The following is a 22,697-nucleotide window of genomic DNA, read 5'->3' as shown; positions in this document are numbered from 1 at the left end:
AAATACATGTCTGCAACTATTCAGCCATAATCACTGTTTCTTTTAACTCATCACTAAAACTGAACTGTGCACGCGGACAGCATTTTATTGCACCTAAGGGTCAAAGTAGAAGGCCCTGGTCTGAGGGCAGGATTGGGTGCAAACTGTCAGTCCAGTCACCCCTGGTGCAATTTGTGGCTGTTTGCAGTGGCTTTGGCATTGTTCCAACTGTGCACGAGTTTGTTGTCCTAATACTGTCGATGGTTAGTGGTTTATGGTTGTTGAGGTGATACACTTAAATAGTGTCCCTTAGTTAAAATATATAGATGGCCCAGGACGTGTACCTCAAAAAGGCATTATTGGCGAGTCAAACCAGTTCTGAGTATTTCTATATTTTGATTTATCTTCACTTTTTATGTATAATCAGCAGGGAAAGCGATTACTGCCCCTGCCTCACAGCTGTTATTTAATAGCTAGTCACATAATGTTCGAAATTGTGTACAAGATGCGAGCGGTGTATCAGTTCACATTATTGCGCTCTTCCATTTTGATTTTTTTCTCCTTTAGCTCTTTTTCTTATATGTAGAAAGCGCCCAATAGGGCCAGTGGTGACATGAAGGTGTATGCAAATCACACTAGCGCTGCCTGGATGGGCAACAGCAACGCTGAGCCGATTCCTTGCACTCTGCTTGGTGTTTCCTGGTTTTCATTGGCATCTTAAGGGCGCTTGAGGGTGGCCACAGCCTCCTCGGACTGAACGTGGCAGCTGGCATAGCTTCGCGCCGAGCTCCATGCTCTGCCTCTGCCTCGCGCTCTCGTTCGCCCTGCCTGTGTGTGCCTCGCGCCCTCTTTCCCTCTGCCTGTGCCTCGCGCTAGACGTTGCGCGCGCACGCACCCTCGCCACTCGCTTTTAAATTCTAGTCCACAACCAACCGTCGGCTCCTTCCTGCTCTCGAAATTCATTTGCTCAGCGGACCAATATTTAATTACAAGTTATTAGTATTCATTTCTTACCAGATGATGGAACATAAATTACATTTTCCTCCCAGGCCAGGGGACCAGAACTGCAGGTCTGTTTTTTCATCTGGCGCGTTCCCCTTCGATAGAAAGAAACATTGGTGTTGTGTGTTTCTGCAGCTTCTGCGTCTGGACTTCTGCAGCCTCGCACAACAAACCCAGGCCGATGCCCAGTGCAGATCTCTGCCTGCTCCGGGTGTCTCTGCATTTACACACTGTTACAGAAACAAAGACTCTTGCCTTCACTGTTTGTGTTTGGACATTGCTCCATTTTTTAGGATTGCCTTGTAGAGATTGTAGTCCTCCCAAAGATTTGTTTCCAGTCCTACCAGTTTCTTTCTTTTTTTTTTTTAACACACCTGGCTTGCTTATTATGTAAGATTTTGTGTATATAAGCAGATACTGCATTCCATGTCCTTTTCTGACGATTTCTCAAACCTTATTGGTATTAGAGACTAGAAATGTCTTTCATTATTCTTAAATATGTTTTCAATGAAAGCCGACTCACCTTTGCTCACGATTTTGTATAAAAAAAGGGAGACTGTAACACAAATAGTACTATATACGCAAATCGTCTTATCTTTTTAAGCAGACCCCCAAAAGACTGACTTCCTTTGCATATCTGCCCAGATTTCTGTTTTCAAACCCTTGGTAAAGAGCACGTGTTATTTGAGGAGACATTATTTTTTTATGAACAGGTCTTGTCAGAGGCATTTAGTGTTGGAAGGTGGGAGCCTTGCAGAGCACCAAGGAACACGCTGTCCCTGTCCCCTTGGAGTGACAGGCACCCGGTGATAGGCAGTGCCATCAATTTGTGGATTGTGAACTGTCTAATGAGTGCCCGAAAAATATCTAATTCGATATGTGGAGCACGCATTTAAATAATCATTTGTGCGTGGAGGTGGTTTGCTTTCCATGGCAGATTTTATTTACGTAGACATTTTAAGGTATTTTATTCTTGTGTTAATCCCTATAATTGTGTCGGTGATGTCAGGACAGAGGAGTGGGTCGTGATTTCTTTTCCCTCCTTATGATTGAATCCCCAGGCTGCATAATCTGTGGCTGCGTACCCAGTTGTCAGTGTCAGTTCGAAGACTGTCAGTACAGTCACACTCGTCCTCTGAATTCTTCGTAGCATCAAGCGATGCGAGATGGTAGCCCACTGCTGGCTGGAACCAATATTTTCTGACAGACTAGTCATTAACGTGTTTGTCAATATTGTCAGCATGCAAGTGACCTCACACACCTACATCTGGCCCATTGCAACTCATTCAAACCCATGCCATGAAAGCAATTTACAATAGCATGCACACTAGCATGCATGCAGCAAGACCCTCCCTGTATCGTCATGTATGTATGTGTGTCAGAGAACACGGGGTCTCTGCCTCTGTGCATGCTCTGTTTTCAGGCCGACAGTAGGATTGTTAATGTAGAAAAAGGTAGATTCGATCAAATGCCTCAACATATGAGTATTACCCATCGTGATTATTAGGGAGTATTATTGATTACTGGTTAAGCTTGTGGTACTTATGAACACACCACTCCCCCCTGTTTTTATTCTATCGATATGTTATGTACTGGTGTTGCCCTGTCAGTGTCTACGGTTCTAAGATTCTGGGTCTGCCAGCTATCTTCTTGTGGTTAGAGTCTATTTGCACCATGGTTTCCTAGAATATAGTCCCTGCCAACATCTTATTCTGTAGACACCTTCTTAAAAAGGGATCACCATATGCAGCATATTCAAGGGGGAAATCCGTTATGTTGCTGCACTGATGATCAGGGGAGTGCCAGAATAATAAAATACCCTGAATACTTCTGAGTGAGTGGGTGTGGTAGATGAACCCCTCATTCATTCAGGAGATTGTGTCCACTGAGGGAAGGTAATTCTGAAAATGCACTCCTTCCTTTTCTCCATCCTTCTTTCGGCTTTTTGTCCTTCCTTCTAACCATCCTCCTTTCTGTCTTTTTATAACTCGTTTTCTTCCTTCTTGAGGTCATTTTGGTACCTTTTCCATCCACCCACCCCACCCGTCCATGCATCTATCCAGCCATCCATCCATTGTACCTTCCTTTCTTTCAGCCTGCCACTCTATTTTCTCCTCCAGCCATCCATTCATTCTTCTCTCCAGTCACCCTTCTATACACCCACTATACATCCTTAATGTTATCCATCCCTCCATCCTGCTCTCCAGTCATCCAACTCTGCATCCATATCTCTATCCGTCGATGTTCTCTACATCCTTCCTCCCAATAAACTCTGCCTTCATCCATCCACTCTCTCTCAATCTTTCTGGACATACCTCATTCTCTCCACCCCTCCCCATCCTTTCCTTCCATTGCAAGAGGTTGTAGTACAAAGCTTTTTGGAAGCCAAATCTCCATTTTGTCAAAGGAGCCATAAACAACGTAAGCCTTTCACATTACAGAGGGGTTGCCCAGTGACACCACCCCTTCAATCCACAGGCTAAAGTGGGGGGTAACGAAGCCCCGGAAGATGTTCAGAGTATCGAGATTTTTTCAGGTTTTTTCTTTCAAATTGAGTTTAATGAGAGTTTTTTTTTTTACTTCTAAGCAGCTAAGCCCCTGAGGTTAGTACGTGTGCACGTAAAGGAATATGCTGGTATGATAACCTGCATGACTAGAGGAACGCAGAACACGTATGGACTGTTTTAGGATAAGAGAGTGAATGCGATAAGGCAGAAATATAGCTTTGTTTTATGAGCGAAGATCATATTTGTATAGGAAGAAACAATTGTGACTTCTGGGTAAGCAAATAACGAGTCATTTTTCATTTTTCAAACCTCTCACCGAATGGAATACTGCTTATATGTGCATATAGAGAAGTTAGTATGTTTCAGCCGGAATCCTGCACAATTTAAGCACGAGGAACACAAAATTAGTAGTCAAAATAAACATTTGTCATACGTGTGGCTTCGACCATGTTCCTCCCTGTCTTGGGACATGCTTTCGTCACAATACTGACGTCAGAGGGCCGCAGATGTTAAAGCTTCTGTCCCTTTCTCCCGGTTGCAGGCACTGATCTTTTTTCTAACTGCACAGAGGAGTGCAAAGCGCTGGGCCACTCAGATCGCTGCTGGATGCCTTCCTTCGTCCCTTCCGACGGACGCCAGGCTGCAGATTACCGCACCAACCTCCACGTGCCCGGCATGGACTCAGTTCCGGACACGGAGGTGTTTGAAGCACCGGAAGTGCAGCCGGGGGGCGAGAGGTCCTTTTCCACCTTTGGCAAAGAAAAGGCCCTGCTGGGAGTTGTCAATGGCGGCGGGAGCACACTCGAAAGGAAAGAGAGGAAGGAGTTGGACGGCCTGCTATCCGGCACCAGAGCGCCTTACAAACCCCCATATTTGAGTAAGTTGTCTATTTATTTGCCATTATTGTAGCACAGAGCCAGCACCGAATTCAAGCAGCCAGGAGCTCTTCACCTATTGAGAGGTTTAATGTTTGGAGAGAGGCCAGAATTCTTTTTAGCCGTAGACTGCTCACATTATTGAAAGGATACTTAATGAGTTTGTTTTTGTGGCTTCTCAGATGGTACTTGAAAAATCAATCTTGGAACCTGCTTGTTGTTTTGAATCACTTGAAAGGGTAATACATTTTCCCCTTTTGGTAAATGAAATGTCTGGCTGCGTCTGCAGGGGATGTTTCTTTGTCAGACACAACTGCACTTGTTTTTGTCACTTATTGCTGATCGCATTCCAATTTAGAGAAATGAGCAGCTTTTACACAAGTGTGCCCAGAACTACAGTGCCTCGGGTTTTATCCCAGAACATCGTGATTCTGCATGTCTCCTTGTAGGTTCCACTTGTGTTCTTTATTCCAGAGTAGCGCTTAGCTGACATCAAGTGACAGTGCCATTGTCCTTCAGTCAATGGAATGGCGTGCAGTCTGTGTGCTAATTTGGATGTAGCATGTAGGTCATGAGCTTGGAGCTTCTAGGGCATAGTAAACCATATTTGGATTTTGAAAGGGGAGTAACTTGGGTTTCAGAAGCACCAAGGTCGCATTTATTTTTCCAACAAGAGCGTTTTGCCTCTTTCGCTTTGAGAATTCATCAGGACCAGGGACTTTACTATTTGAAGCAAAATATTTTGGTTTTCACGTTTTTAAAGGGAGCATACTGGTTTAGGCTGATTAGGCTCATGTCATAACAGGAGATTTGGAAAGATAACTGGAGATATTTTTTCATTGTAAAATTCTATTTTAGTGGTGTTTTAGATGATGGCTAAGCTTGCAATAGAACTGTGCCTTTATTTAAAAAGATGATTAAATACTTCTTCTATTTTTCTTTACAACTAGTGTAAATTACTTTATTTTTATGGCATTCTGTCTAGTTAATGGACCAGAAAAGCTGTTGGTGTCTCTCTTTAGAAAACAAGATGGTGGTATAGACACTGAAGTGGTTGGTTATTGCATTTGTCCAGTTTAGTTTTGCTAAATATTCAAACATTTTTTTTAATTACAGATATTGAATTATTTGGGCCATTTATTTTTACATTAAAGCAGGCAGAGTCAGGTGATTTACTTTGTAGCTAACATAATTCGGCTATAGTTCGGATTCTACGATATTAAATTGCACCATACATATTGCAGTAGTCAGACAAACCCAACTGTGCATTCCACTTGACATGTAACCTCTCAGAGGGATGATTCACCCTAAATACATTACACTCTAGCCCACAATATGTAAATGTGCCCTAGTACTAGTGGCCCATGGCATGGACCTCACACTTCACTGATTGTGGCAGTCTGAGCTGCTCTTCGGAAACTGCTAGATCGTATGGCTTTCTTCAACTTGACCGCCCTCTTGCTAATAAGAAACAAGCATTTACAATGCAATGGTCTCGGCATTGTTAAAGTTAGAGCTATTGGCATTGCTCATGAAATTATTTTTGTTTTTAAAACATTTAAAGAAACGGCATTGTTATTTACAATGTCAATAGCTTAATCACTCTAAAATGCGAGACATATTGCATTTGCACCCACACACAGAGCCACACACACAAATCCACCGACACACACAGAGCCACTCACATAGCCACCTACACACACAGAGTTACCCACACAGAGAAAGCCACCACGCATAGAGCCACCTACAAAAAAAGCCACCCACACAGAGCCTCCCACACGCACACAGAGCCTCCCACACGCACACAGAGCCACCCACACGCACACAGAGCCACCCACACGCACACAGAGCCACACACACGCACACAGAGCCACACACACGCACACAGAGCCACACACACGCACACAGAGCCACACACACGCACACAGAGCCACACACACGCACACAGAGCCACCCACACACACACAGAGCCACCCACACACACACAGAGCCACCCACACACACACAGAGCCACCCACACACACACAGAGCCACCCACACACACACACAGCCATCTGCGCTCCCTCAGCCGGCTTGTGAGTGTAATGTCCCATGTGCTTGTGCTGGTGGTCACTAGGATAAGCTAGTCCCCATTGTTTGGTTTGCTGCGCGCGTTATTGACCGCTTTGCGGTAATTGTTCATTATATGTAAGACATCAGGCCAATCTGAGCTGTTAGCCGAGACCTAAAAAACAGCTAAACGTTATATATCACTTGTAAGGCATCTCTGGACAGATTTTACACCTTCTGATGGAGTAGGGATGGAGTAGGGATCATTCAAAGATTTCTTACCTCCACACAAGGAGCACCTGTCAAGTTGCTGAAAGAAGAGAAAAAGCAGGAGGAAAAGGCACTTCCTGCAAAATAATGCAAGAATGTGTAGGACTTGGAATGAAGCCAAAAAAGCATGTTTTAGCCCAAAAAAACTAGAAGGCAGCACTTTGTGGATCCTCCTGACAGAAACAAAATGCCTCACTGACCCTTCCCTGCATGGTGGATAGTCTGGATGACTCTGGAGTTCCTTAACGGGGCAGTGTAGTAAATTGTGGGGATTTACAAACGTAGGTCGTTCAGTGATGTTTTCAAACAAATGTATTTACGTTAATTAAAAGGTGTTTCTTTGTTTTATTGACTTTTTCCCTGTTAAATGCTTTACAAAAACGCAATAAACAGATATTTAAAAAAGATAACCTAGTTATTATACAAGAAGAAAAGGACATATATAGACATACACACCCACGTATCCATTAATGAGAAGATAGAAGCAACGAAGCTCCTCGAAATGGTCTGGAAAACTACAATTTGTAGAAGTATCAAAAAGATCACTGAGTGTTGAAAACTATTTTTGTTCAGGATAGATTTAGCAAATGTGCCGCCTGCCCGCTTGTTTAATCACACTGATATCTGGCCCATGTTTCCGTCCAAACAGGTTCCTCAAACATTGGGGAGTGGTGGGGGAAGGGGTCGGCATTTGGAAGAAGACAGTGTACTATTCACGTAGTCCCTGGCCGGCTCTACTCCTCCATCATCGGTCAATGCTCCAGAGGCAACATTCGGGTTAGCGGGTAGGCGTCGGAGTAACTAATACTTTAAGACTGCCCACACGTGACTTGAGTATACTCTCGGAATAGTGGATAGCTATGAAAACGGAGCAGGTGTTGCTCGTTTTCATTATTTCCTTTCTGTGTCGCAGCGTGTAAACAAACAAAACAAGCATTTACAATGCAATGGTCCTGACAGAAACAAAATGCCTCACTGACCCTTCCCTGCATGGTGGATAGTCTGGATGACTCTGGAGTTCCTTAAAGGGGCAGTGTAGTAAATTGTGGGGATTTACAAAAGGAGGTTGTTCAGTGATGTTTTCAAACCTTCGAGCCGAGACCTAAAAAGCTGCCCCTACCCGGGAAGTGGCATTTTCCGAGTGATGTGCACGGGCTGCTGCCTCTGCCCGACTGTGCTGCTGTCACGTGTGCATGCTGGGGCCACTCCTCTACTGCTGAGCCTGGCTGTTCTGTACCAACCCTCGCCTGTGTGGAAGTGACCACTGCACCGGTTGGTGGCTGTTCTTTACTCATCCCGTGAGTCTGTTGGAAAGACTTCACAGCTGCTGGCTTTATTGTACTTTTCTGAGTAGTCAGTGCGCCAGCGAAATCGGAAATTTTATTTTCAGGTCATTTACCTCAAAATGCAAAAACATTGAAGTACAAAAAAAAGGAGAGATAAGGAGATACATATAAAAGTTAAGTATTAAAGTCCTGGGGTATGAGTAACTGTTGTTAGAAATTCATAAGGGTAAGTAAAATGGGGCAAAGCTAAAACGGTAATCTTAGACGAGTATTGGCAAAGCCAATAGGTTTCGTCTTTGTGACCTATTTGCTTTGGCAATGGCTTTCGGGCACGTTGAACAGTATCCGCGATGCTGTGGAGCATGGCTAAACTACAAGAAAAAAGCTGTAGACGCAGCCACCCGAGTAAATTTGTAAATGCTGATGCGCACGCGAACAATACGATACAGGTGTGGTTTTGTTGCTATAGTTTTCTAAGCGTGCAGGGGAGCGAAAGCTACATGGGGGGGAATAGGGCAAAGCAACATGCAAGAGAGAGGGGGAGACCAAAGCAACACAGAAGGAGACGAGAAAGTAAAAGGGTGGGAGGGCTGGAGTGGATACGAAACCAACAGGGTGGAGGGCACAGTCTCTAATTAGGAGCAGTATGGGAGCCTACCACGTGCACACACAACTTAACGACACAGCACTCTTGAGTGGTGGTACAGGCACTGGCAACCAGCGGCGAGCGCAACTTTACTTACGGATATCCAAGCGATCTGATCATATCTGGCTGGTAAAGCAAACAATACGATACAGGTGTGGTTTTGTTGCTACAGCAGTCACTTCCGAAACGAACTTCGCCGCCGCTTTCCTGCTGCGGCGTTGCAAGAGCAGTCTCCCGCCTGACGTTTTCCGTGGGAGTGGATTTGGGGCGGGGGAGAGAGCCGCTGTCTAACTCACTCCCAGGCTAACCTCTTCTCAGGTGTTCTTTCGAATGGGGTCCAAGTTTGCGCCTGCGCTGCCCGGGGCCACCAGCTCTACAAAAAAAAAGGCGTCCAAGGCACGGTGCGGATCCCTGCTCATCGAAGGGCAGCGCCGCAAACTATACTCACAACAGCACGAAGATCCTCACGGCCAGAGGACAGCAAAACAATGGCGGATGGAAGCTCCGAAACTTTTTCGGATCGGGGGCGTGTTCCTGCTGTTCTAAAAGGGCGTGGCTAAAAAGTGGAAAGAACAGCAAAAACACGCCCCCGAATCTGAAAAAGACGGAGCCTATTTGGAGGGACGGCTCTCTCCTCCAACGGCGGGCCTCCGTTTAGGAAGCCAGCCAATGGAGGAGAAGCAAAAAGAGAGGCGGGCTAAGGAGCCACTCTAGGAAACATTAAATCTCGACTTCCGGTTCTGCCTTCGGCAGACCGGTAGTCCTCGACCTAAAAACATCTGAGGATCAGTCCTGTTTCTGCCCTCTGATTTCATTTACATTCAAAATAGTATCCAGAATTTATTCCAGGACCCATGGCTATCTAAGCACAATTTTCGTTGGCCGGCATGGTTCAGTCAAGGTAGTAAAGACATTCTTTGTGGGGGTATTGGTTGTTTCAGTTCTCCGCAAAGCAGAACCTCTCTGTGTATTTGAATACTCTGTTAGTGTTAAAAGATGGTTTCAAGTCTCATAGGCTAACCTCACATTTTCTTCCTTGTCTTTCATTTCTTCCAAGCCCGTTTTCTCAGGATTCAGTTTTTATATTCAGTGTGGGCAGATTGATGGAGTCTGTTTCATAATGCAACGAATCGTGTGTTCTCTTGCTTTATAGAAACACTCACTACTGTTGGCGTTGATACCCATTCAGTTGTTGCTTGTAGATTGTACTAATCTATTAACATTATTCAGTCGTACAAAGGTTTCAAAGATGCAATGTTGATCCAGGATAGAAATCACACATTCGACAGCTGAGTGTTGCCCTAATGGCTATGCTGATCAACTATGTCAGCAGCAATACATTTATTTTAAATGACATTCAGTAGACATGGCTGTAACCAGTTTTTTTTTTACATAGTTTTAATTCATCCACAATGAAAATTGCTTTTTTAAATAAAAAATGTATTGCATGTTTGAAAAAGTCCTTCTAAAAATGTAAACTGTTACCTTTATATTTGTGGACAAGCCCATGTCAGAGCAATGGACACAAGTGTTATACAAATCAGTGAAAAAATTAATGTGAGCATGGGTTCTGCACCTGTGTGATCCACCTCTAACTCGAGCAGTGCTTTTCATGTCCCTCCACATCATCTTCTCCCAGTCTTTCCCAGTGGATGCTCAGATGCCATTGCAAGAGTGCCTACATGGAGCTCTGGGCTGAGTGTCACTTGTGCCGGAAGGGCACAGGCACTGCAAAGTGCTAAGCTACTGACATGCGCTGTCCACACGGGGATGAGATTCTGCAGCTGCTTCACCCGTGGTAGTCTAGATTAAGACGTTATGAGATCTGCTGAGAAGTGTCTGCACTGTCCATTATGTTAGACCCACTTAAAAATGATGCTCGCAGATCTGCTGAGAAGTGATAGCTCTTCCCCGTTCAATGTATTACAGTCCTGCTGAGAAGTAGTGGCAGGGCAGTGTTCCATTAAAAGTTTTGCAGTCATGATGAGAAGGGCCACCTATTTCAATTGCTAATAGAGCGACTCTGGTACTTTCCTAGAAGTCTAACAAAAGGTGTCACAACACTGCTTGGGATTCTGGGTACTGTCCATTAACGGTATCACAGTCCTACAGAGTGGTGTTGGTACTGTGTATGAACAATATAGCATTTCTACTGAGAAATGTTGCGTATTAAGCGTGGTAGCCCTTTCATTGTATGTCAGTGCTGTTGTGATGAGTTCCTCCAGTAAAGTTCATCCTTGCAGCTTGTACTCGTTCTGCATGGCCTATTGGCCCTTTCCCTGATACTCACTCCTGCTTTACAGCAGTGAGTTTCAGCATTTTCTTTTATTCATATCAAGTATTTTGGACCCGACAGCAGTGAGCCCAAATCTCTATGAATAAGCATGGTTATATTTTATAACAGTGTATACTTGACATATTTGTGTGTGGCTTTGGTGTTAATTTGTACACAGGTAACCTTGCACATCTTAGTTGTTATGCGTTGCATAGTGGGGAAACATCGGTTTAAGAGCAGTTAGGACTGAGCTGTGTTCCATTTCAAGACAGGGTTCTCATTTATCAATCTTATTTTATTTTTATTTTTTTTAAATAAAAGAGCCTTATGTTAAACAATGCAGGTTTTGAACTGTTAAGTAGATCTATCATTTAAAGGGGGCTCTTTGACTACTTCACATTTAGTTTCTTTTTCTTCCAGATTTGTTTTCTTTTTCTAGCACTCATTAAATGAACATTCGCCATCCGTAACTTATTTCTGCGGGCTAATGTGCCTGTTAGATTGATTTGTTACTTTGTGGTCACAGAAACGAATCCTGGTGGGGCCTACTCGGCCTTTCATCCAGATCGATAAATGGATTGCCATTGTGTTGGGCAGTTGGGCCACCCATTAAAGCTGAAACAGCTGAATGACAATTATATGCCGCCTTGTAGCTTTTATACACCAGCGGTGCATGATTATTTACAGCAGTATAAATTGAATCAATAAGATATTGCTGCTCGCTGGCTGGGGTCTTTGTAGAAGACAGTTATTTTATGCTACTTTTTACCATTGTTTTTGCTCTGCACCAAAAAAGGTAGCAATTCTGGTTGGCCTTGAGCTGCATCCCGCTATTACAGTGATTCAGCTCTAGTGTGAACATTTTTTGAATTTTTTCATCATTTGTTTTCTCAATGAAGCCTTCCAATGAAGCCACGTTGTCCACCCTGAGCTGCAGGTAACAGTTTAATCTGTCTGTGGCAAGACTTTCTGCGAGAAATGTCCTGGTAAACATCTTCAAACAATAAAGGCTCAATAACAAGTTGTGGTATGTCCATGGATTTACAGCGTTTGTGTGTCAGTTTTTCAGGGCTTCTACAGTTTAGGGGAATGTCATTTTAGTGCTGTTTTCAAACCAGCAGATTAATTAAGCCAGTATTTTACTGATGCTTGGCTCTTTTCTGTTTAAGATCTAGTTCCACAGTTTGTTTCTAATGTCAGTGTGAGAACGTCTATTACAAACCTAAAAATGGTTTGTACAAGCATTACTGCTGCCTCAACTTCTTTTGTGTAGTCGAGTTTTGATGTCATCTCTGTTAAGTCGAAATCAATTTAAAAATATATGACCAAGAAAAAGGAGACCCAATGATGGACTCAACATCTTTCTAGACACAAAACGATGAGAGTCCAGCCCAAAAAACTCTCACAGGTTTAGTATTGCAAATAAGACAAATATGCTCAATTCCGACCAAATTTCATCATCTATTCCAAGTGGACGAGGGTTTTTCTCATACCAACAATCACTTCAAACAGGTGGTGTCAGTCAGTACAGCTCCAACAAATTCATATACTGGTTTTATGAAACAAAACGTCATTTACAAAGCTCTTAGACGTGAATATTGCTTCCAGTCTGTGAGCTAGCACTGCTCACTAGCATTATAACCATCCCACTCTGCCCACCCACATTGGTTGGTAATGTAAATAAACTCCCCCCAAATAGTATTACTCCACTAAATACATACCACCAATGAAAGAGTACTAAAAATTCATTATTTATATGAACACACTTAAAAAAAATTCAATATATTAAATACGTTTCCCTTAATTTGTAATGGCTCTTCAAAGACTGGGCGTCTTTGGTGGCAATAATGAAGTGGACCTACTTAAGGATTGATTTGGGACCGTATCACATTACCATTTATTTATCCATTATATTTAGAGGTTTGAATCTGCACCTCTACATGAGTCTACTCCACACCAACCCAAGAATGACACAACCTTAGTTTTAATTCCAGATCTGGGATTTCATCCCTTTTCCTAAAGCTGTACTGGCATATATTTCCTTTTCAGATTTCTTCATCGACTGTCAAAGAGCGTTTAACTTCCTAAGTCTTAAGGATTGGGTCACATGATGTTTTTTGTCAATTATCTCTTGGTGGGTGGCTGGGATTTTAATAGTGGAACAATATCAGAGCAACAAACCTATAGTACATGGACGCTGATTTGAAGTAGAAGTTATCACTCTGTTTCTTTCGATGGTCTCCAGAGTGGGACTACATCTCAGCCCTCATCAACATTATACACTGAGGCTGAGGAGGAGCCTGCATAGGTTATCCATAGTAGAGAATACTGTAATTGTAATCTCTTAAGTGTCTTTGAACTCATGTTTTCCATCACGATTTATTTGACTATTGCTCCTGTAGTAATGAAGATAGTTGGTCCAGAATGCTACTTTTATAATTCCTTGCCTTCAAACAGTCATTATTTTATTTTAAAAACTCCAAGTGCTTGCTTCCACTTCCCAGCAGCCAAGATATTGTTCCAAAATATTGGCTCTCCCAGAATTGTTTTTGACAGGAAACACTTCAAGTCCTCTTCATGTGCTGAAACATTATTAATTGTTGAATATTTTGTGTTCATTCTCCTAGACATCTGTATTATTTTTTGGGAGATTCAGAGCATCAGATGTTTAAACACATAAATATTATTTTACTTTATACATGATGGCATTAATGGATTTATCTGTTGTCGCATTCATCATGCTGAAAAGCTGTTCTTGTTTCTATTATGTCCTAGTAATGTGCCATAAGCCCAGGCAATAATTGTGTCACTAAGGATTGAATCATCCTGAAGAGTCATGAGCCTCTATGCCCAATTAAACCCTGGAGGCCCTGTGATAGTGCCCTGGCAAGATGACAGACTTGTCAAACAAGGAAGCAGTCAAGCCCATGTCGTGTGATAGAGACACTCCCTTATATGGCAGTCTTTTCAAGGAATTAGAACATCGGAATGTAGAGAGCTACACTGTCCACAACAAGTTGTTCTGGGCAAATAATAGCTGGACAAGGAATTCTGCACCAAAATACCAATTTTTGTCTTACTTTTTCTTCCTTTTTATTTTAGAACATTCTACCCTCAGTGGGTGGAATGTGTAATAGCCTTTCTTCCTTGGGCTGTACGAGTTGTTAAATGTTCCCAATCAAACTTTAACATGTGTTTTTGCTACATTTAGTTGACATAGTTCAACTGGATGAACACGGCATTCACTACCATGAAGTATGTAGTCAGTGAGCTGAAACTTGATGCACTGACCCCAAACCATCGCCTTGGCATAGCCAGTGTTCCACAATATCAACTCACCCTGGAATGATGTGAATTCTCATATTTGCATGAAAATTCACCTATACAAGTAAAAGTGTAAACCTCAGTGTTTATATAGCCACGTAGCCCCTTTTATAATACTAAATAAAGCAGGACACACTAAAAGTATTGCACTTCCGTCAAAATGTCACAATTACGTTATTTGCGCTCTTTGACATTGTTATGCAAAACAGATGAAGTGGATATATTTGGTTGGGAGGAAGGGGGTGAATACTGAAAACAATGTTTCCAGAAGACTTTACCCCCATTTATATGATAGTCGAAGAGAATGACCTAACATCTTCCTCTTGATGTGTTGCCTGAAGAGAGCAAGAGATAATACAAGGACAGAGGTCTGTTTCAGATTCCTCAAGGGAACAGCCAGAGTAGAAGAAACATGCTTTTCTGTACTGAACCAGTGATTCTTAAATGTGGGGTCCATGTGAGAGATGAAAGCATGGAACTGTCTGACAAACTCTGGGATGGAGATAACAATTAGGGTCGGATTCAGAATGCACATCAGATTCAGTTAAAGTTTATAGAAAGGATAAAAGTACTGACCCTCATTTGTGCCCGAAGCAAATTGGTGGTAATATGAGCCATGTGGGAAGAGCAGGGGTGGACCTTCAGGAGTACATATGTGTATTATTAGGGCAGGGACAGGAATGTGCTGCAAGGATGCCGCTGGTGTTCTTGATCCATCAACAGATGTAATATTTATTTTCTCGCTTGTGGTTACTTACTGTCTAGCACTGCAACATCTTCTAGGAACTACTCCCTCAGGCCACGAAGTGGTGATCATGCAGACACGAAAAGGGAACACTGGGTCTTCTCGGATTATAAATGGTGCACATTCCCAGTAAAACAAAGATACACCATCTGCTCTCGCCATCGCCAGCTCAGCTGGGGTAGAAGCATTGAGCATTTGGCACTGGTGATGGACTTATGGCTCAGATATACTTGGGAAAATTGTTTGATTTGCAAACAAGATTTGCTGACTTTAAGCAGTCATTTACATTCAGGTCTACTTTTATAGATTGACCCTTTCCTTCAGGCCATCACACACGATGTTTCTAGTCTTGGACTTTTGTATGACAGCCGAAAGCATTATGGGTATTGTAGTACTATTTTGCTTCCATTGAACTAACACACCTGAATTCAACAATTTGCAGGTGAAATGTTCAGGGCTAGAGACAGAGTATATAATGACACCCCAATTATTCACTTTTGATGCCTTTTCTCAAAATGCCACCACACATTGCTCAGGAGGCGTCCCGCATTCGTTTTTCTCCATGAGACCATCATTAAAAGAGTAATACATTTAACCCTACTGTTTTTAGACAAATTTGAAAAAATGAACTTTTCTGAATTCCATAAAAATGTTAGAAAATGTTGTATCATGATCCCTTTGTCATATTCCCATGAAAATGTCATTGAGAAAGCTGTATTGGCCATTTCATCACTTATTGTGCATTACTGCCTGATATGCCTCATTAACAGAATATGAAAGTCCTCAGTATTTAACAGCCTCCTACTACACACACGCTGTTTTTGAGTGTCACTTAGCCGCAGTTGACCTCAGTGGTATGGCTGCTAATTAAACCTTGGCTGTCCCTTTGTGGAGATACTTATTATCCCTCCCCCTGGTACACCACTGAACAAGCACGAGGAACATTATCTTTGTTTTATTCCCTCCTTCAAGAATGTTTGAATCACACTAGTGAAGACTTCATATTCCAAGTAGTCGCTCTAACATCAGGTCTCTAAATGTGCCGCCAATTACACTTATTGTATGAAGTGCCTAATAGAGCATTAGAATAAGTGTTGATATTTGTTCCATTTGCATTACTGTCTTGTAACTTATATACTGCCGCCATGAGGAGTCCCAGGACTTCTTTAATCCCAGGTGAAAGTAATGTCTGTCTGACATTATGGCTAAATACACATATCTCAAAATATCCACTTTGACAAAACATCCAATTACTGTTTCAAATTTTTGAGGTATTAAATGCGAATTTTAAAATCAAAACGTACAAATTCTGTGTGAATGTCACAAGCACGTGACCCAGTGTGAGTGTATGTTGCACTCACGAGCACACCAGTTGGTTGGAGGGGAGGGAGCGTAGGGTGTGTTACATAACTCGGACAGCTGCAAATGCTTGTTCCGCAAAAAGACTTTGAGCCTCAAGCTCCCTTGTGTTCAGTGGTCTGTGGTGTAGGTAATCTGTACATTATTGTGGCAGATGTACCTGACAACCGCTAGCAGCTGGGGTGTAAACTTACACCAGGGTCAAGACTTTTCCATGGAAAGCCTTGAAGTGGAACTAATTCCCACTCGAAAAATTGTTGTTGTTCAGTACCACAACTGTCTGCTTGCCTCTGGTTGACCCTTAGATCTTCATTCAGTCGAAAGAGAGCTAGGAAGCTCCTAAGAAGTGTTACAATACCCAGGGTGGAACATTTAATTGTGACTAAAGCCACATGAGTTTCCCCTAAAACACACTTCTGTTCGAAGCCCCTCCCATCCAAAGAATTTCTAAATTATTGCTGAGAGTTGCTAAAAACCTAAATTATGAATTGCCACTTTGCATCCTGTACTTTGAGTTTAGTTTACTGAATTGTTGCATCTTTTTACTCTTTTTTTTTGTATTGCTGTGTCCAGATTGTGAGTACAGAGCAGGTACGGGTTTGTTCTGAATCAAAAGGGCACAGACTACCATTTTGAATTGCCACTGATCATATCAGAACTGAAACATAATTGTTTTCCATACGATCGGCCATAGGTTCCCTCGTGTTTTCACCTAAGTGTAGACTGAAATCCACACATAGATGAGAACTCATGGACTTTCTCGATCATACCCTATAGGTGTATGGTGCACGAACGTTTATGAATAGGACTGTAAATGCTAAATGTTATTAGAGATATACAATAATGAATTACAAATTGCATATTAATTAGATAACTGCTAAATTATTTCTACAAAACTTAAAATATTACCAAATGCAAGAATATTATTTGAAGAGAAAACTAAGCCTTTAAAACTAAGTTGGAGTACCTTTAAAAAAAAGTACCTATCTAATGTACACAAAGGAAACAAGATGACATAATACAAATTACTTACATTTATAGCATATTTTCCAGTCACAGTAACTTATAATAAGCGTAGATATCACCACTTTTCGTACGTAAAACAGAGTGGACATTCCTTCTGCCTTCTTCACCTTTCTCAAGATGACTGCAAAACACGCTGATGATTTCAGTCAGATATTTTGAGGCAGAGAAGTGAGTGAGCTCTTCTTCGATTACGTTCGGCTAGAAGGCGCACAGTGAAGTATTTACTATGGCATAAGGTCCCAAAGATGGATTTTTAGCACTTGCTAGCATTATACAGCAGAGCATCCTTTTAATCCTTATCCATGTGACGTAATTTCACATTAACAGTCTGCATTGGGCATTCAGTGGTTTCTTAGCTTTGTCTCCTGAGATTATAACACGAGGCTTGGAATATCTGTTATGGCACACCGGGCAGGACTGGCCTTTTATTCCATCAGGCCTTTGCCGATGCCTTGGAGCCACTGGAGGCTGGTTTGAAAGCCCAGGGCGGCTGCTGGTGCTTCTGTCAGATACTCAGTACAGAGGTTTTTATTGCAGCAGCTACAGGGGGTTTTCAAGAGTTAGAGAAAGCAAGGAAGTTGGGGGCATATCAGCAACAACCGGCGATAATTATCGCTAAGCGCACTTAGCGCTAGGATAATTATCGCCGGCTAGCGTGGATTTTTATCGCTGAGATAGCGTACTATTAGCAACGCTTATCTCAAAAGCGATAAAAATCCTAGCGCTAACTGTCAAAGGTAAGATTATCACTGGAAACCCAGCGATAATCTCACGATGTTTGGCGTTAGCTTGATGATAGGGCCTCACATACTTCATCATGATATCTACCTTCCATAGGATATCATGGCTGTCAGTCCTGAAGCAGGCGTAAGGAAAGCAGCGATAACAGGGGTTATCGCTACTTTTCCTGCCGCTATGCTTCATAGCGGGGGGCTTGATGATAGGAGAAATGTCGCTTAGCGACATTTCTCCAGTCATGTCAGGTCAGGAACGCCCACTTTGCATCTCAGAGATGCAAAGCTGGGCGTTAAGAATTTGTGCGCTAATGCAAGGTTTCACGCGATAGCGTGACCTTGCTGATTAGGCGATAAAATTATCGCCGCTCTTCGGCCGAAAACGGCCGCAAAAGCGGTGATAATTTTCTATCGTCGCCTTGTAGATATGCCCCTTGGAGAGTAAGAGATCAGAGAGAGAAGAGAGAAAGTAGGGAAGGAGAGAAAGAAAGAGAATGGATGGATGGAAAGAAAGAGGAATATTTTTGTCATGTCTGCTTTTGGTCCCACACCACAACCCTGATGGCACAATAATTGCTAGTTTGTGGTAGACAAGGCATTCAACTTCTTCTAGACCAGAAAATCGTGATTTACGACAAAACACTATCTCTTTGCTCATCTGATGGTATGATGTAAAATATTAGTGTGTTGCTCCAGGTACGTACTCCTCTCTGCCATCACGTATTGGTATCCGGAATCTGGTATCACCTAGAAAACAGTGAACCAGAATACAGTTCTGTATGTAGCGCCTCATGTTTGAGAAGTTCCTGCTGTAATAAAAATCTTCTCTGTAAATCTCTCCAGTGCAAGTGGAACTAGGTCTGCGGTAAATCAGACTAAGTGAGAGATATTAAAACATATATATTTTCTACCGAAGTAAACAACTAAAGGGCGGTATTGTAACTTTTGTGTGTAACCACTATCAGCAATCTTTTACCACTGCGACCAAGATAACTTCTCTGCTTTAGTTAGTTTGCATAGTAATGGGTGCCAAGTAACATAGTTTACCTCTGGAATAGGAACATCATTTATTTTCTTAAAGTCAGTGTTAAGAAGCACGTATTTAAAGGCTTTATGTTTGACTTTTTCTTGTTTTTTGCATTAAACATCAGCTGCCATACTGACGAATAACTTCTGCAAAGAAGGACTCCTGGGTAGAAAATACTTGTAGACTTTGTTGACATATTCTATGTGCTATTTTAAAAACAGCTTCTGTGCATATAATTATTCTGTCTAATTTGTCAGAACGTATCTATGCGTTCTTGCATTTTTAAATCGTTTACAGTGCTCATAAGTATATGTTGCCTGTCTCAGTTATGTAAGTCTTGAATGCATTTTCTGAAAAACTGCTGTACCTAAATAGTGGAGCACGTTAAAATGCAGGATATAATGGGACGTCCCTGCTACAGAAAGTGTCATTGTGTTCTGTGGAGCCGTACAAGTTGCAATACTTGCCTTGTATTTGTGTGTACTAGTTGGGAAATAATAATGACAAGTTAGCAAAATCACTCTTTCCAGGAATCAACCGCATACTTGTTGCCTTAAAAAACAGTGCTGGTCCACTGAAAATCATGGGAGCGAGGACCTGCTTCTGTCCTGATTTTACTTCAGTGATTCAGAGAGGGTGTGGAGTAGAGTGTTGTGGCATAGAGTGTTGTGTATTGTAGTGACATGGAGTGGAGTCACGTAGAGTGGCGTACAGAGTAGTGGTATAGAGTAGAGTGGATGTGGGGAAATTGCTAGGTGCAATGTTTTACATAGCTAAGTACAATGGTGATGAAATATTGTCACTGGATCTATTAATGCCAGTGCCAACGGGCATAGCACATGGTATCTCCTGAACATATATATATAGCAATCTAGGCACTCATTTATTTATTTATTTTTTATTTTAGGAATTTATAGAGCGCGAACTGTCGCCGTGGCAGGCATCCTGGCGCTGACAGAGTCTGAGGAGGAGGGGGGGAGGAAACAGGGAGGCCAGGGCTAGCCCGGGAAGAGCCATGTTTTAACCTTTTTTCTAAAAGGAAGAAGGTCATTGGTATGTCTAATGTCGGCGGGGAGGGAGTTCCAGAGTCTAGCGGCAGTCACCTCAAAAGATCTACCTCCAGATCTGACCTTCTTGAATCTGGGGGTGATCACCAGTTTGGCATCCGAGGAGCGGAGTTTTCTGGTAGGAACGTACCACACAAACTTGGATTGAAGAGGGGCAGGACCGGAACCGTGAAGTGCCCTAAAGACAATACAGAGGGCCTTAAATTGCACTCTCTGTCTAAGGGGAAGCCAGTGTAGTTGTGCCAAGGCGGATGGTCCATGGGATCTTGACGGGAGCCCCAAGGCAAGTTTTGCAGCCGCAGACTGGACTCTTTGTAGCCTATCTAATAGATACTCCGGGGCCCCGAGCAGGAGGGCATTGCAGTAGTCCAACCTGCTCAGGATAGTGCATCTGACTACTTGAGCGCGGGCCTGGGTGGGTAGGAGGGGTAGAACTTTCCTTAAAGAGCGCAGAATGGCAAAACAACAGGCAGAGGTTTTCTGAACATGGGTCTCCATGCTGAGCTGGTGGTCAAGCATGACCCCTAGATTGCGGACAGAGACTACAGGCTGTACCTTAGAAGCTGTTTCCGGGGGCCAGAAGTTGCTGGGGAACGGGCAGGGAGTCCTCGAGCCACTGTTAAAAAGCACCTCGGTTTTCCCTGCGTTAAACTGAAGTGAATTCATCTTCAGCCACCTTGATGTCTCCCGCAGGCAATTGTGTAAGGTCTCTATGGAGATAGAGTCCTCTCCTTCCAAGGAGAGGATCATCTGCGTGTCGTCAGCGTAGTTAATGGTTTGGATGCCGAAGCTTTTGATCAAGAGAATAAGTGGCCTAAGGTAAATATTAAAAAGTATAGGACTTATGGCCGAGCCCTGAGGGACTCCGTGCGTTACCGGGGAGAAAGTAGATTGGAAAGGAGGTAGAGAAACTGCTTGTTGCCTGTCCTGCAAAAAAGAGTGGAACCACTGCAGTGCCGTATCCCTCACTCCCACCTCCCAGAGGCGACTCAATAAGATCTTGTGGTTCACCGTGTCAAAGGCGGCAGACATATCGAGCAGTATCAAAAATGATGCCTGACTTCTGTCTGCTCGCCTTTGAAGTTCGTTCAAGGCGATAATAAGGGCAGTTTCGGTGCCATGAGCAGGCCGGAAACCGAATTGGGCCCCATCCAATAGTGTATGCCGTTCCAGGTAGTTGGAAAGGGTGTTGCTGACCACCCGTTCCACTATCTTAGCAGGGAACGGCAGCAATGAGATGGGCCTGTAACTTTTTGAGCAGTCAGGATCCAGGGAAGGTTTCTTCAGTAGAGGGGAGACTAGCGCTCGTTTCCAGTGGATAGGGACAGAGCCGGTCATCAAGGATTGCTGACAAATTAGATGGAGCGGGGGGGAAAGTTCTGTTTCGAATTCTTTCCAGATTTTCGGGGGTACCGGGTCCAGTGGAGACCCAGACACGATCCCTCTAGCTATCTTAGTGAAGAGTTCGAATGTTAGCGGTGGAAACTTGCAAAGGAATTCTTCTGGAGACACATTTAAGTGAGGTGCTGGATTCTCCAGAGTGACAGTGTTCGAGGAAGGGGGGTTTCCAGCATTAAGAGGAGTATCCAGATCATTAAGGATAAGTTCGATTTTCTCCTTGAAGAAGATGGCCAGATTGTCACAAAGATCTTGGGACGGGATGATCGCATTTTTGCAGGACTCCGGATTAGTGACACTGTTTAGGATGCTGAAAATGCTCCTGGCATTGTTGGTGGTGTTACAGATCAGGGAGGCGTAGTGGTCAGCTTTAGATTTTTTAATGAGGGTTTTGTATGCGTGGACCTTGGTTTTCCACGTGTCTTTGCAAGTTTTATTGTAATCACGTCTCCACCTTCTCTCTGCTTGTTTGCATTCCAGTTTTAGCAGTTTTAGATCGGCATTGAACCAGGGGGCAGAGTCTTTGCCCCTACAGGTCCGGTTTTTAAGGGGGGCGTGGACGTCAACCACCCTAGAGATCCTAGAGACGAGAGACTGGTAGTTGTTGACTGTGCTTTTGTTCACATCAAAAAGATGTTGCAGATGGAACAGTTCCCCAGACGGATGAGCACATGAGAGAGCCCTCCAGTTTCTGCATTTAATTTCTTTGGCCGGAGCTGGGGCCTTGAAAGGGTCAGTCGATTTGTGGAGTAAGAATTTAACCAGTGAATGGTCAGTCCAATCCATTGGAAGGGTTTCACCCATAACCACCAAGTCAGGTGCCGCAAATAATAGGTCAAGCCTATGCCCTGCTCTATGGGTGGCATTGGGGATCAGCTGAGAGAGGCCGAAGCTGTCACAGGTAGAAAGTAGGTTCTTGAGAGCTGAATCAAGACAGCCGTTTTGCCAATTTAGGAACTGGTCAAGTCATTTGTAGAATTATAGTTTAGCACAGAAAAATAAGATCACACTATTGTCACTTTCTTTGTATTTCCTTTTTCTAATGGTTAGCTACAGCAGCAGTGCTGCGGTTAAGCTTTGGATATATTCTTATGAATAGGCGATTGGGTACCAATAGTGACTCAATAT

General features: G+C 43.1%; 1 protein-coding gene across 2 annotated transcripts in view; it reads left to right on the top strand.

The window, feature by feature from the left end:
* PCDH10 (protocadherin 10) overlaps positions 1–22,697 on the top strand; it is a 64,504-nt gene that overhangs the window by 9,962 nt on the left and 31,845 nt on the right. For both annotated transcript variants that reach the window (XM_085641485.1, XM_085641486.1), the window contains exon 4: positions 4,030–4,365. In XM_085641485.1, the coding sequence (XP_085497611.1) occupies positions 4,030–4,365 (336 nt within the window). The remainder of the gene's footprint in view (positions 1–4,029; positions 4,366–22,697) is intronic.

This window comes from Triturus cristatus, chromosome 2_2 (assembly GCF_964204655.1).
Source record: "Triturus cristatus chromosome 2_2, aTriCri1.1, whole genome shotgun sequence".
Classification (NCBI taxonomy): Eukaryota; Metazoa; Chordata; class Amphibia; order Caudata; family Salamandridae; genus Triturus; species Triturus cristatus.
Note: the sequence above shows the minus strand (reverse complement) of the source record. Positions and strands in the feature narration are given on the sequence as shown.